The 12,816-nt window shown below is 41.1% G+C and overlaps 1 protein-coding gene across 1 annotated transcript; it reads right to left on the bottom strand.

Moving 5' to 3' along the window:
• Positions 1 to 1,646: 1,646 nt before the first annotated feature.
• Positions 1,647 to 4,353, bottom strand: Dkk4 (dickkopf WNT signaling pathway inhibitor 4). The gene is made up of 4 exons (XM_070015941.1): positions 4,198 to 4,353; positions 3,227 to 3,377; positions 2,653 to 2,805; positions 1,647 to 1,906 (listed from the first exon to the last, which is right to left on the bottom strand). Exons 1-4 carry the CDS (start codon positions 4,306 to 4,308, stop codon positions 1,647 to 1,649), a joined length of 675 nt encoding a protein of 224 aa, XP_069872042.1. The 5' UTR covers positions 4,309 to 4,353.
• Positions 4,354 to 12,816: the final 8,463 nt, after the last annotated feature.

The raw sequence follows: 12,816 nt of genomic DNA, 5'->3' as shown, positions 1-12,816 counted from the left end.
AACAAACAATAGGGTTCTTAAGAAAAATTATAGTATTTGCTGTGATAATTTTCTCTGGTAAAATATATGAGTTCACTTTTTTGTTTTTGGTGGTAGTGGGGTTTGAACTCAGGGCTTTGTACTTGTAGGTAGACATTCTACCAATTGAACCACATCATTCAGCCCTTTTTGCTTTAGTTATTTTCAGATAGATTCTTGTTCTTTGATTCTTCAACTCATGCCTTCACAGTAGCTGAGATCATGAGAATGTGCCATTATGTGTGAGCCCTTATGTGTGACTTGGTGGTTAAGATGGAATCTTGCTGACTTTTTGCTGGTTTTGAACCACTTTTTATTTTAATTTTTTTTTTTTGGCAGTACTCTGGGGTTTGAACTTGGCCTTATACTAGGAAGGTGCTTTATCATTTGAGCCATTCTGCTTTTGGTATTGGTTATTTTTTGAGTTAGGCTCTTGCTCTTGGACTAATTTGGGCTTTGATCTTCCTATTTGTGCTTCCTATATGGCATAGGTATGGCACATACCTTGCGGTGGAGTCTCAAGAACTTTTTTATGGCTGGGCCCCTAGTGGCTCACGCCTGTAATCCTAGCTACTCAGAAGGCTGAGATCTGAAGATCGTGGTTCAAAGCCAGCCTGGGCAGAAAAGTCCCTGTGAGACTCTTATCTCCAATTAACCGACAGAAAACTAGAAGTGGAGCTGTGACTCCAAGTGGCAGAGCACTAGCCTTGATAAGCAAAAAAGCTCAGAGACAGTGCCCAGGCCCTGAGTTCAAGCCCCATGACGGACAAAACAACAACATAACTTTTTTTTGTCCAGGTTAGCTTTGAACCACAATTCCCCAATCTCTGCCTTCTAAATAGTTAGAATTACAGGCTTGAGCCATCATGTCTGGCTCTAGTTTACTCAGTTTTAACTTTTCAGGTTCCATCACTTTTTTTCTGCCCTGAAGATACTATTAAATACCAGCCCTTTACCCAAAATGAAATATTAAACTATTAACTAGTTTACTATATGTATACAAAAACATCATGCTGTACATCTTAAGTATATAGTTTCCATTTTTAAAAAGTTTATTAAATCTTATTGAATTGCTAAATCAAAATTATTATTTTTTGTTATAGAATCTCATGTTTTTTAGAATAATAGACAAAAAGCCAAGGCTACTTTTCAGTCATTACAATACAGTATCTCATAATTCTCTACTTTTAGTCTAGTTCTGTTGCTAAAAGATTTGCTATTAAGAGATAGTTGCATGCTAGTGTCATGACACTAGTCCCAGCCCTCTGGAAGCTGAGGTAGGAGGATGAATTTCAGGCCAGCCTGTGTTATACAGTGAGACTTTGTCTCCAAAAATTAAAACAACAAAACATATAGAAGTGCTTTAAAATGAATGTTTGAGACCCCGCTTTTTTTTTTTTTTTTTTTGGGTCCGGTCATGAGGCCTGAACTCTGGGCCTGAGCACTGTCCCTCAGCTCTTCAGCTCAAGGCTAGTGCTCTACCTCTTGAGCCACAGCGTCACTTCCGGCTTTTTTCTTTTTGCTTATGTGGTGCTGAGGAATTGAACCCAGGGCCTCAGGCATGCAAGGCAAGCGCTCTACCACTGAGCCACCTTCCCAGCCCATTGAGACCCCGCTTTAACACAAGATTATAACTTTGCATATTTTTGGCACACTCTCAATCTTGCATGTTGTCGACTGCCAGCCACCTGACTTCCACATTGTAGTCCAGGACCACAGTCACAGCGCTGGAAGATCTCAGGAGCCTGCACATTGTCTTTATGTCCTCTCCTTGAGCAGACCTGTCCCTCTAATAGGACTGGTTTACAAATTTTAGTCCAGAAGTGACGAGCACAGCAAAGTCCAGGGCCACAGTCAAAAGTTCTAAGACAGCTGTCACCTTCTTGTCCTGTAACAAGATTAATATTGACTTTTCTGGTAAATGGGAGTGATTCATGTGGGGAAGGGGATGGCTGCTGAAGGAATAAGGTCAGGACTCCAGGACTGAATGCCATGAAGCAAAAACAAGCAGCCTTCAGGGCCCTCCTTCACAAGTAGAAATTCTGTCTTTCTATGAAGTCAAATATACATCAAGGAAAGAGGATTTCTATTATTGAGAAAAGAAGTATCACTACAAAATTTTATTAAATGGGATTCATAGTAATGCAGAGAAATCATTAGAGAAGACAGGAATGGCCTGTTTGTGTTCAAGCATTCTGGTTATACTATATCAAAGACTGGAACTCTATGCTACAATTTTGTTTTGTTTTAAAACAATTGTAATTGATATTTTTCACAAAGTTGAAAAGTTAATGCATCTACTTCATCTCTTATATTCTGAGGATCTAGGCAGGGAAGCTGTCACTTGTTAAATTACAGTATAAACTAGAAGAAAGGTGTGTGTAATGAAATTGAACTTGACAAGGAAGGGTTTCCTTTTAACTAGTCCATTATTGTAACTCTTCCCCTGCCCTTGTGTTCTGCTGGATGCCTTATGCTACCTTTGCTTAGTGTGCAAGCTGCTTAGGAAGGGATTATAGACAGGACATGCTCCCTATGTTCAGGTATAGAGAATGAGCTCCAAACTGTCCAAACTGTGAGGCTGGGAGGGGAAAATGTTTTTCTGAAATAAAATGCTTAGAATGCTGCTCTTACCCTTAATGCCTTGTGATTTCTTGGTATTTAGCTTCCTGTTGGGTTTGTTTTCCTCAGTTGGATGCCTGCTATTTCCTTTTGTTTCCAGGTTGTCTTGATCATCACTCTTTGTTTCCATTATTGTGGCTACATCTTCCATCGCAGTACAAACATCTGAGGGACAGCCAGAGGGAACTAGAGTTATTAACTCCAAGTTATTGAAGATATTGAAGTTAGTAACTTTTTAACTTTATATGTGCGCCAAGGATTTACATGCTCATATAAGGCAAAGAAGATAAATAATAGGATCCAAATGAAAATGGAAGAGTTTGTACTATTCCAACTTGAATCTTCAAAATCATTAATCTTCAAGTCACTGGCAAGAATTGTTGCCAGGTAGTAAGTTTACTATTACTATTTTTTGCAAGTACAAATTATTTTGTTTCACTGAAAATGGGTATCTGCATAAGTATACTTCAAGCTAACTCAAGGAGATCATTGGAAGGACCATCTGGGAGCAATACTCTAGTCTAGGAGGCACAGATCTATATAGTCTATGGCTTCTGATGCTGTTCATGGGGTTGTAACTGCTCACCATTCATGCAGAGTGTCCCTGGGCAGCACATGGCACTACGCTGGCACTTTCTCCGTACTCCACGGCATGTGGTGCAGAATGGCTTCTCATCCCGGGGCGTTAGGCAGAATTTTCTGACACTGCAGTCTTTGTCTGACATACACTGTGAACCCTGTGAAGGGAAACTTGTCACGTGGCTGGGGGATCCAATAAGATGTAAGATAACATTATTCTAGGCTTAGATGGAGCAGCCTAATCATAGCAGCAATTTGGAGGCTGTGACATTTTAGGCAGCATCTTAATTGTCCAATGTAGTTGATTTTTCTCCTGCAAAGGGGAGCTTAAACCACCTGTGAAGGGACCTCAGTTCTGCAGAGGTTTGGGCATGGAACTCAGGGCCTCACACATGCTAGGAAAGTGCTCCGTCACTGAGTCACATCCCTTGTCTTAACTCGTTTAATTTTCTTATGCTTTTGGTGAATATGGAAGGAAAATAATTTTCTATGCATGTCTTATAGATGACAGATTTTCTAAACTTAAGAACAGTAGATATTGTGCTACAAGTAAGAAAGAATTGGCATTGATAGTATTGCCATTTAATTTTTAATGTAGTGAATCTCATCTAGCATTGCATCTGTTACTGGATGATCCTTTCCCAGATGAATTGTTCTTTGATATGTATATAGTATAATAGTTAAATATACACATACACACATGAATGTATATATGTATGTACATATATACATAAACATCTATGTAGGCAAGCTAAATGACTTGAAAAACCACTTTGCTGTTTTAATGTGTGATTACTGAGGCAACTGGATTATACCTAGATGCCTTTTCCATTCCTACTCCTGTCAGTTTTCTATGAGATAAGCTATTTCGTGCATTAATTTGAATGACTTACTAAAGTCTTAATTTGTCCCTCACTATACAGACCACATTCATCTCCTAACCACAAGCCACAGCATCCTAGCCCTGACTGTACCTACCTTCCAGGCTCCTTGCACATCAGCAGGGCTCTTGATGTTGTTGAAATCCAGAACCAGAGCTCCCAAGGGCAAGTAGAAGCAACTGAGCCCAAGCAAAGCCACTAGCACCATCCTTTGTCGCCGGGAGCTCCTTGATGTTCCCAGTACTCTGCAGGATGCCCTAAACCTACAGCCCAGCCTTCCCAAGCTGGAACCTGGCAAGTCACCTGAAAAGGCTTTTTCTGAAGTAGGATGAGCCCGTCTGAGAGCAGGTTCCTTCTGAAACTATTTATAGACAGATGTGCCCCCAGTTCTTTTCTCCCTCCCCCTTTGTTTCCTTCCTCTACCCAACACAGGCTTCAACAAATCCCTTCAAATCTTTGATCAATAGTTCAAAACAAGCATTCAATAGAAGGAGACAAGAGGCAGGGCTACAGCAGCTTTTCCTCCAGGGCGGAATCCCTCTTAATTATCCCATATCAAAGTTAGTTCAAAGGGCTCACAGGAAAGCAGGATGTCTGTATCAAAGGCAACTCTGATAATCACCTGCATTTTGGACCTTCAATAATTCTTTGGGGGATTATCTAAGATCTGTTTTCATAGCTAATTGTACTCAAAGAAAGAAAGAATGAATTGTATCAGCCAACATGTAGAAGATGCCAAAAACTAATACGTTATCAAATCTAAGAAATTTGCAACTGCTTCCGATAGTGAGGGCAGATAGAAAAAAGAAAAATGCCTTCCAGTTACCTCTGGCATCCAGGTGTAAAGGTCTCAATAGCTTAAGAATTGTGCACATAAAAGTACTCATTCTGATTCAGTGGCAATTGGGAAAATACTCTCCTTATAATAAACATTGAACTGTTTGACTTTAGGATTATTTAATTAGAAAAATAACAGAATATACAATAATTTCATTTTATTTTTAAAATATTTCAATAAACTTTTAAACATATAAAGGCAAAAGATTGTGCACATTAGTAAAACACATAAAATCTCTGATAGTGGGGACAACCATAGAAAGTGCATTTTATATAAATTTATACAAACTTCATATATGTAACTTGTTTTGCATAATTTTCAATTGACAAAAGAACAAGGTTTTAGGTTCTGCCTGATTTCAGATGAAATTTTGTGCATTTCCAATTTTCTTAACTTGAATTTCTGAAAACTTCTCCCTTATCCCTTGTGTCCTTCCCTCCCCTCCTTTTTCTTTCTTTTTCTTCTCTTCCTCTCCTGTCCCCTCCCCTCCTCTCCTTTCCTCACAAACTATAGCTGAATGTCTGAGGATCTAGAGTCTAAACAAAAGATGTGGCTGAGTGGAGGGTTCTCTATATTGTGATAAGCACTAAAATAAAGGTATTCATCCAGGATTGGAGGATTATAAGTGAAAGGATCATTCATGTCCATCCCAGGGGACCACCTGGAGGCAGGCAGGCACAGAAGAAAGATTATTGTAAGGTTTTTTAGAGGAGCCATCTTTCCCTAAAGAGGAAGCACACTACATCCGTTCCTATTCAGGTAGCAGGAGGGTCTGTGGGCAGGAAGTGAGATAGGTGCATACTTAGGTGGGTCTGGGCGGAGAGAGGAATTGGCCATCTGTATGGTGAGGAACCTTGAGGGTCTAATACACAGTAAAACCCCCATGCTACATGAATGTAGAAATACATTTATTTACAAGATCTTGTGACTTTAGGGAAGTTAGTTCACCTTTCTAGACTATAGTCCCTTCATCTGCAAAATATGCTTAATCCACCTGTGTAGGTCAGCTTTGTATCACTGTGACAAATACTAAGATAACAATTTCAAAGGAGGAAAGATTGGTTTTTGGCTTGTATGCTCAGATATGTCAGTCTGTAGTCACTTGGCTTTATTCTCTTGTAACAAGGCAACACATCACGACCATGAGCAGGTCTCAGAAAAAGCTGCTCACTTCATGGTGGCCAAGAAAAGAAGAATGACAGAAAGGGTGCAGGATTCCACATCCCCTTGAAGGCATGTCCTTATAACCTTCCTTCCCTTTACTAGCCCCCACCAAGCCAAGGACCAAGTCTTCAACACATGGCTGTTTGTACTATTTCATAACAATATTTTGAGGGTTTGATATATGCTGGTAGGTAACAAGCACTCATAAAACTATAAACAAATGTTTCATCCATTTTTCCATGCCAGAGCTTTCTACATTACATAAATTTTAGTACTTTGTAAGTAGATGGCCCTACTCTGGCAGGCCCTTGATAAAGTTTAATATATCCTCTAACCTTGAAACTTCATTGTACATTGAGGCTATTTCCGACCTGAAAAGGCAGAGCAATTTGGAGGAAAGTGTGTATGTGAAGTAAGTACTCTCTGAAAAATAACTATGTTTTCAAATCTGCCAAGGTTGTTTGCCCTAAAATCGCAGTGTTCCTAAGTCCAGTCTTTCTCAGTTGTCTGGGGATTAAAAATAGTGGAAACGTGGAAAGAAGATGACAGTTAGGGAAGGGAGAGGAGAGCTTTATAAGTGTTTCTGCTTAAAATCAACATTTTCGCCTCTGACCAGTCCAGGAAAATTGTGCAAACAGCTCAGCCAAGGTCCTGAGTGAGGGCCCTTGATCAGCAAGCAGCACCCTGAACCATGGCTGCTGCCTTTTCTAGAGTCATTTGTTTTTTCAAGGCTGTGAGCTGCAGATCAAAGGAAGCCCCCTTCTCCCGTAGAGTTTTGGCTGACATTTGCCATTTTGGATGCCCCCTGGCAAAGATTATGGGTGAATTGAAACTCTCCAACTGATCATCTTAGATTTGTAGTGAACACCTGGACCAAAGGAAGACTACAATTGGGTGTTATTGAGTAAGCTCAGGGGGAATGAAAATTCCCAAAGAAATTTCCACAGGTCCCGGTTTCAGCACTGTAGGTCTGATTCCACCCGGGGTGTCTCCTGACCCAGGTAAGAATTGCAGATTGTGTTTAAGAGGTAACACCTGTATTCTCCCAAATTACAGCTGCTGTAGTTCAAGTCAAAGGCAATGTGTCAGAACTAATGATTTATATTCTTAGGAATGGAAATTTTTATTTGTTATGGCTCCTCTGTCAAAGCCAATTTGAGTTCCATCAATTTTGCTTTCTTAAAAATCAAAGTAACGAGGAACAGATCTTTGGCAGATCTTTGGCAGAATCTCACAGGAAATGTTCAATAAAATCAGAGATGAGAAGGGACATGTTGGTGGGAGCAGACAAAGATTGCAGGATATAATCACAGAGTTGTAAGAATTACCAGTCAGTTACCTGGCAGGGGTCAGGAGGTAAGGGAAGCCATTTGCAAGCTGAGGTGTGGGGCAGCATCTGCCAGCATGGAATGGGGAGCAGGAACCTGGGTCTAGTCTCCATCACTGCTGAGTGGTATTGGGGAAGTCTTGTCACTTCTCAGTCACAATTCCCCCTTCCTTTAGTGGCTTCTCAGACTTCGGTAGGCTCAAGATGTGTCTCCCTTCATCCTGCATTGTCTAGCTCCAGAGGGCACTGTTCTGACTGTATTCTCTGTGAACAGCATTACTGTCAACTTGTTCATTATGGTGCTGCCAAGGACCTTCCTCCTCTAGCAGAGACAGCCTCAGAGCTCTCCACTCTCCATATATTTCATTGAGGACTGCAGCAGGTTTCCTGGACCTTCTTCCTCAGGATAAGTCTGCTTTTTTGTTTATAACAAAGTTAGATGGTATTTTTTTTATAAACTCTAAGGGCCTCCTATGGATAATCCTGCCATACTTTCATCCTAGGCACTTTGCCCTCTCTTGCTCTTCTGTGTTGTGCCATACAATAAGTAGAATATGTGTGTGTGTGTGTGTGTGTGTGTGTGTGTGAGAGAGAGAGAGAGAGAGAGAGAGAGAGAGAGAGAGAGAGAGAGAGGGAGGGAGGGAGGGAGTGCAGGGGTGGGGTGGGGTGGGACAACATGCTTATAGAAAGGCAAGAATAAAACTAATTGTGTCTCAATATGTAATAGAAGACACTGGCAAGAGGAAAGGTGCATCTGAATAGATACGTGTCAATGCTAACCTGTGAATGGTGTCCTTGCATTGATGTCACTGTATGTCCCAACATTCTACAGACTATGTAAAAATGTGATTTTAAAAGTGAATTATAGTTACAATTTTAGAACAATTCACAGTTGACTTTTTTTTTTTTTTTTGAGACAGGCTTTCACTGTGTAGCTAAGGCTGTCCTGGAATTTTCATTCCTTCTGCCACAGCCTCCTGAATGCTGGAATTACAGGCATGCTGTCTCCATGTTTTTGCTATTATTTTATGGTACCAAGGCTTAAACTCAGGGCCTGTACTTGCCACACAGGCGCTCTGCTCCAAGCCACACCTCTAAGCCTTCCCATATTATTTTGATTTTTAATGACTTGAGCCTTTTTCTCCTTTCTCCCTCTCTCTCCCCCTCCCTCACTTTCCCTTATGTTCTCATGCTTTTAATCCAAATGTTTTTAAATTTGATGATATTCAGGTAAAAGAAATGGCAGCTAAGGTCAACTCTGCACCTGATGCCCTGTGCTGTCTGGGTGGTGGCCTCTCCAGTGACCTGATCTGTCTTCAGGAATCTTCTTTTTTTGGGGGGAGGGGGGGTCCAGTCGTGGGGCCTGAACTCTGGGCCTGGGCGCTGTCCCTCAGCTCTTCAGCTCAAGGCTAGCACTAGAACCACTTGAGCCACAGTGCCACTTCCGGCTTTTTTCTTTGTGCTTATGTCATGCTGAGGAATCGAACACAGGGCCTCAGGCATGCAAGGCAAGTGCTCTACCACTGAGCTACCTTCCCAGCCCCTGTCTTCAGGAATCTTAAGTCCAGGTCCACTGAGTGAGAAGGTGAAGGGACTGTGGAGGAGGGGTAGAGAATGGTCTCCATAGCAACATTCTGACTTTGGGAAATGGAACAGAGAGTAGTGACACTGGTGTTCCATATACTCCTGGCACCTGTTTCAGGGATGAAGCAAGAGGAATCCTCCAGGTCTGCAGCTTCTTCCTCAGTGAGAGCAGGTTCAGCTATCTTTGACCTAGACCCCAAGATGAAGCATAAACTGAATATAATGGTTTTCCTAAAAAAGAGGTGTGAATCCTATTAGGAAACCCTAAATTTCCCATTGTCCCAAATTCCTTTTTTTTTTTTTTTGGCAGGGGGGAGAGGGGTGTCAATCATGGGGCTTGACTTCAGGGCCTGGGTGTTATCCCTGAGCTCTTTTGCTTAATGATAGCATTCTACCACTTTGAGCCATAACACCAGTTCCAGTGTTCTGGTGGTAATTGAAATAAAAGTATCATGACTTTCTTGCCTGGGCTGGCTTCAAATTGTGGTCCTCAGATCTCAGCCTCTGGAGTAGCTAGGATTACAGGCATGAGCCACTGGCCCTGGCTGGTGGAATCCAATTTTAAAGAAGCAAATATACCCTCTGGAGTCCCCTACTGGAAGGAAGAAAGTATGCCTTGAATTTTTCTAGGTTACTTTCCAGAACACCTACCTAGTTCTAATGTTTCTAACGTGGAGACTTAGCAGCTTTCCTCTCCCTGACCAGTGTGTCTTTATCTAATTCCTCAGTCTTCCTAGATGTTATGCTGTATCTGACTGAATGGGTAATTTTGGTTCCTCAATTCCAGGCTCCTGTCCTAGGTGTGGTCCATTCTTTCCAGTACTTTAGCCAAAGAAATTTGTCTGTGACTGGAGCCTCCCTCTGGGCAGACCCCATTTGATTAGGTGTTTACTTCTAGAGATCTTAGTTTTACAAAAGATGACAGTGAGTCTTAGAGAAGTCAACTAAACTGCCCAAGCTCAGACTGCTATTTACTTACAGACCTAGGGTTTGAATGTTAAGTTGTCTGCTTCCAAAGTTTTTCTTTCCTCTATATAATACTGTACAGCTCACTAAAGTCCATTCCTAAATGTGCTCACAAAAAAATTCTATAAGAGACGGGCGCTGGTGGCTCACGCCTGTAATCCTAGCTACTCAGGAGGCTGAGATCTGAGGATTGCAGTTCAAAGCCAGCCCGGGCAGGAGAGACTGTGAGACTCCTATCTCCAATAAACCACCAGAAAACCAGAAGTGGCGCTATAGCTCAAGTGGTAGAGCGCTAGCTTTGAGCTGAAGAGCTGAGGGACAGTGCCCAGGCCCAGAGTTCAAGCCCCACGACCGACAAAAAAAAAAAAGAAAAAAAAAAATTCTATAAGAAAATTACAAGAAAAACTACTGTGGAAATACGTTGTCTTCCCTTTCTCTCAAATTATCCAAGTTATCCTCCATGTTAATGGGCTTATTAGTGTTTTAGTATTGAGTGGTTAAAATTTAATAACTTGTAAGTTTTATCAGCCAGGCTGTATCTAACCTAATGTGGTACATTGAAAATTTATTTCTCATTGATTTCTTCTTAAAAACACCTGTAAGTATTTGATGCCCACTGGACATTTGAATTAAACACTGCCTTTTAAAGGAAGTCCCCTGCTAGACACACTGTCCAATCCTAATCACTATGTGTTCACAACCTTGTGAAGATCTTGGGTGAGGTTTTGGAGAACAGGATCAAAGGCTGGGTCTTCATCCTCACCAAGAATGGTTGGATGGATGTGGAATGATCTGGAGCCAAACCCACGGTTATCTTGATTTTTACCTTGTCTCCTTGCTCCCCCATGTGGCCAAAAGCAAATTGAGCTCACAGAAGCACCTAATCCTGGCAATTTCAGAAACATTTCCTAATTTCTGTGGAATTTCCCATGGAACAGTATTCCCTTTTCACAAATCCAGGTACTTCCCCACCTTGTGAAAGTGAGCTTGACTTTCCTAATTATGGAAGATATACATGTTTCCAAATTTCAGAAATTTTGGAAAATACAGAAAAATTAAAACTATAGATAATTTGAACCTTGTGAGACTTAGATAAAAATTTCCTGACTTGAAAAATATTAAAGTTCATATACATGTAGCATTTATTTAAATTACACCAATCCATAACTAGTCATTGGCATGTATCTCCTATCTCCTTTGTGTGTACTCTACCCAGGCTCTTTATCTGTCAGAAGGACACACTGATATGTACTTAAATTCTTAAAATTACAACTCATACCCAAGGGATTATATTGTATACACACTTGTTTCTGCTTCTTTTTTAACTTTTCCACTGAGCCTTTCTTCCAGATCATCAACTATTATCAGGACAGATGGCTGAACCATGTGTTTATTTAATAACTTTTCTTATTATTGGCCATTTAATTACTTTCTTCTTTTCCCTATTAAAATTCATCCAAGTTATTTAAGATAAGTCTGTAACATTTATGATCATTTCGTTGAGTCCTTTGACATGGAGGTGGTAAAATCAGTCTTACTATGATCTTGAAGCCAGTTTACTATTGTCCACTATTTATGTATGTATGTATGTGTGTATGTGTGTATGTGTGTATGTATGTATGTATGTATGTATGTATGTATGTATGTATGTATGTATGTATGTGTATGTATGTCAGTTGTGGGACTGGGGACTGTTCCTCAGCTCTTCAGCTCAAGGCCAGAGCTCTACCACTTGAGCCACAGCACCACTTCTGGCTTTTTCTGCTTACATGGTGCTGAGGAATCAAACCCAGGGCCTCATGCATGCAAGCAAGCAGTACCACTGAGCCACCTTCCCAGCTCTGTTGTCTGCCTTGTAGGAAGCCTCAGTTACCTCTCATTAGGTTCTGTCAAGCTGTATCCCTATGCTGTACTCCTCTGTGAAGATCCAAGTCTGTGGATGCCTTCTTCACTTCAAAGATGTCATCAGCCATTCAGTAAGTAAAGGATCCTCAGGCCTCAGAATTTTGGTTTTTTTTTTTTTTTTGGGTCCAGTCGTGGGGCCTGAACTCTGGGCCTGGGCGCTGTCCCTCAGCTCTTCAGCTCAAGGCTAGCGCTCTACCAATTTAGCCACAGTGCCACTTCCGGCTTTTTTCTTTTGCTTATGTGGTGCTGAGGAATCGAACCCAGGGCCTCAAGCATAAAGGCAAGCGCTCTACCACTAAGCCACCTTCCCAGCCCCAGGCCTCAGAATTTTGGTTATTGAAAAGAAGAAAATTAGTCTATGTCCTTTATTTTTTATTTATTTTTGTGCTGGTATTGGGCCTTGAACTCTAGGCCTCATGCTTTGGTTTTGTGTTTTTGCTTAAGATTGGTACTCTATCACTTGAGCCACCTCCACTTGTAGCTTTTGCTGGATAGTTGGTGTTTCACCGACTTTTCTGCTCAGGCTGTCTTCAAACTGAAATTCTCAGATTTTAGCCTCTTGAATAGCTAGGATTATAGGCATGAGCCACCAAAACCTGCCCCATTTCCTTTAAAGAAACAAAAGTACCAACATTTTAAAGTATTCTTACACTTTGAGATCAGAGAGAAAACAAATCTTCACAGTTGGTCTGCTAGTCTCAGCTGTATTTTAAAGTTTATGAGTGCAAAACTATACTTCCTGATATTTTTTTCTCTCTCAAAAAGGCAAAATAGGCAAATCAGCAGGAACCTGCTCACTGTATGATACAATCTCTACAATCCATATTGGCTGCCATTTTGGGGGTGTTTCTTCAGCTCTGACTACATTATCCTGCATGTAGGAAAAACTTAGCAAATGTCTTCAAAAGGAGGAGGCTGAAGTCCCTTTCTTG

The sequence above is a fragment of the Dipodomys merriami genome, unplaced genomic scaffold (genome assembly GCF_024711535.1).
Source record: "Dipodomys merriami isolate MVZ:Mamm:240054 unplaced genomic scaffold, mDipMer1.0.p SCAF_12, whole genome shotgun sequence".
Taxonomy (NCBI): Eukaryota; Metazoa; Chordata; class Mammalia; order Rodentia; family Heteromyidae; genus Dipodomys; species Dipodomys merriami.
Note: the sequence above shows the minus strand (reverse complement) of the source record. Positions and strands in the feature narration are given on the sequence as shown.

Bases quoted from the DNA above. Each gene is read 5' to 3' on its own strand.
- Dkk4 (XM_070015941.1), bottom strand. From the start codon at position 4,308: ATGGTGCTAGTGGCTTTGCTTGGGCTCAGTTGCTTCTACTTGCCCTTG. The intron at 3,378-4,197 runs GTAGGTACAGTC...TTCCCTTCACAG, and splicing joins ATGTGCAAGGAGCCTGGAAG to GGTTCACAGTGTATGTCAGA. The intron at 1,907-2,652 runs GTAAGAGCAGCA...ATCTTGTTACAG, and splicing joins GAAATCACAAGGCATTAAGG to GACAAGAAGGTGACAGCTGT.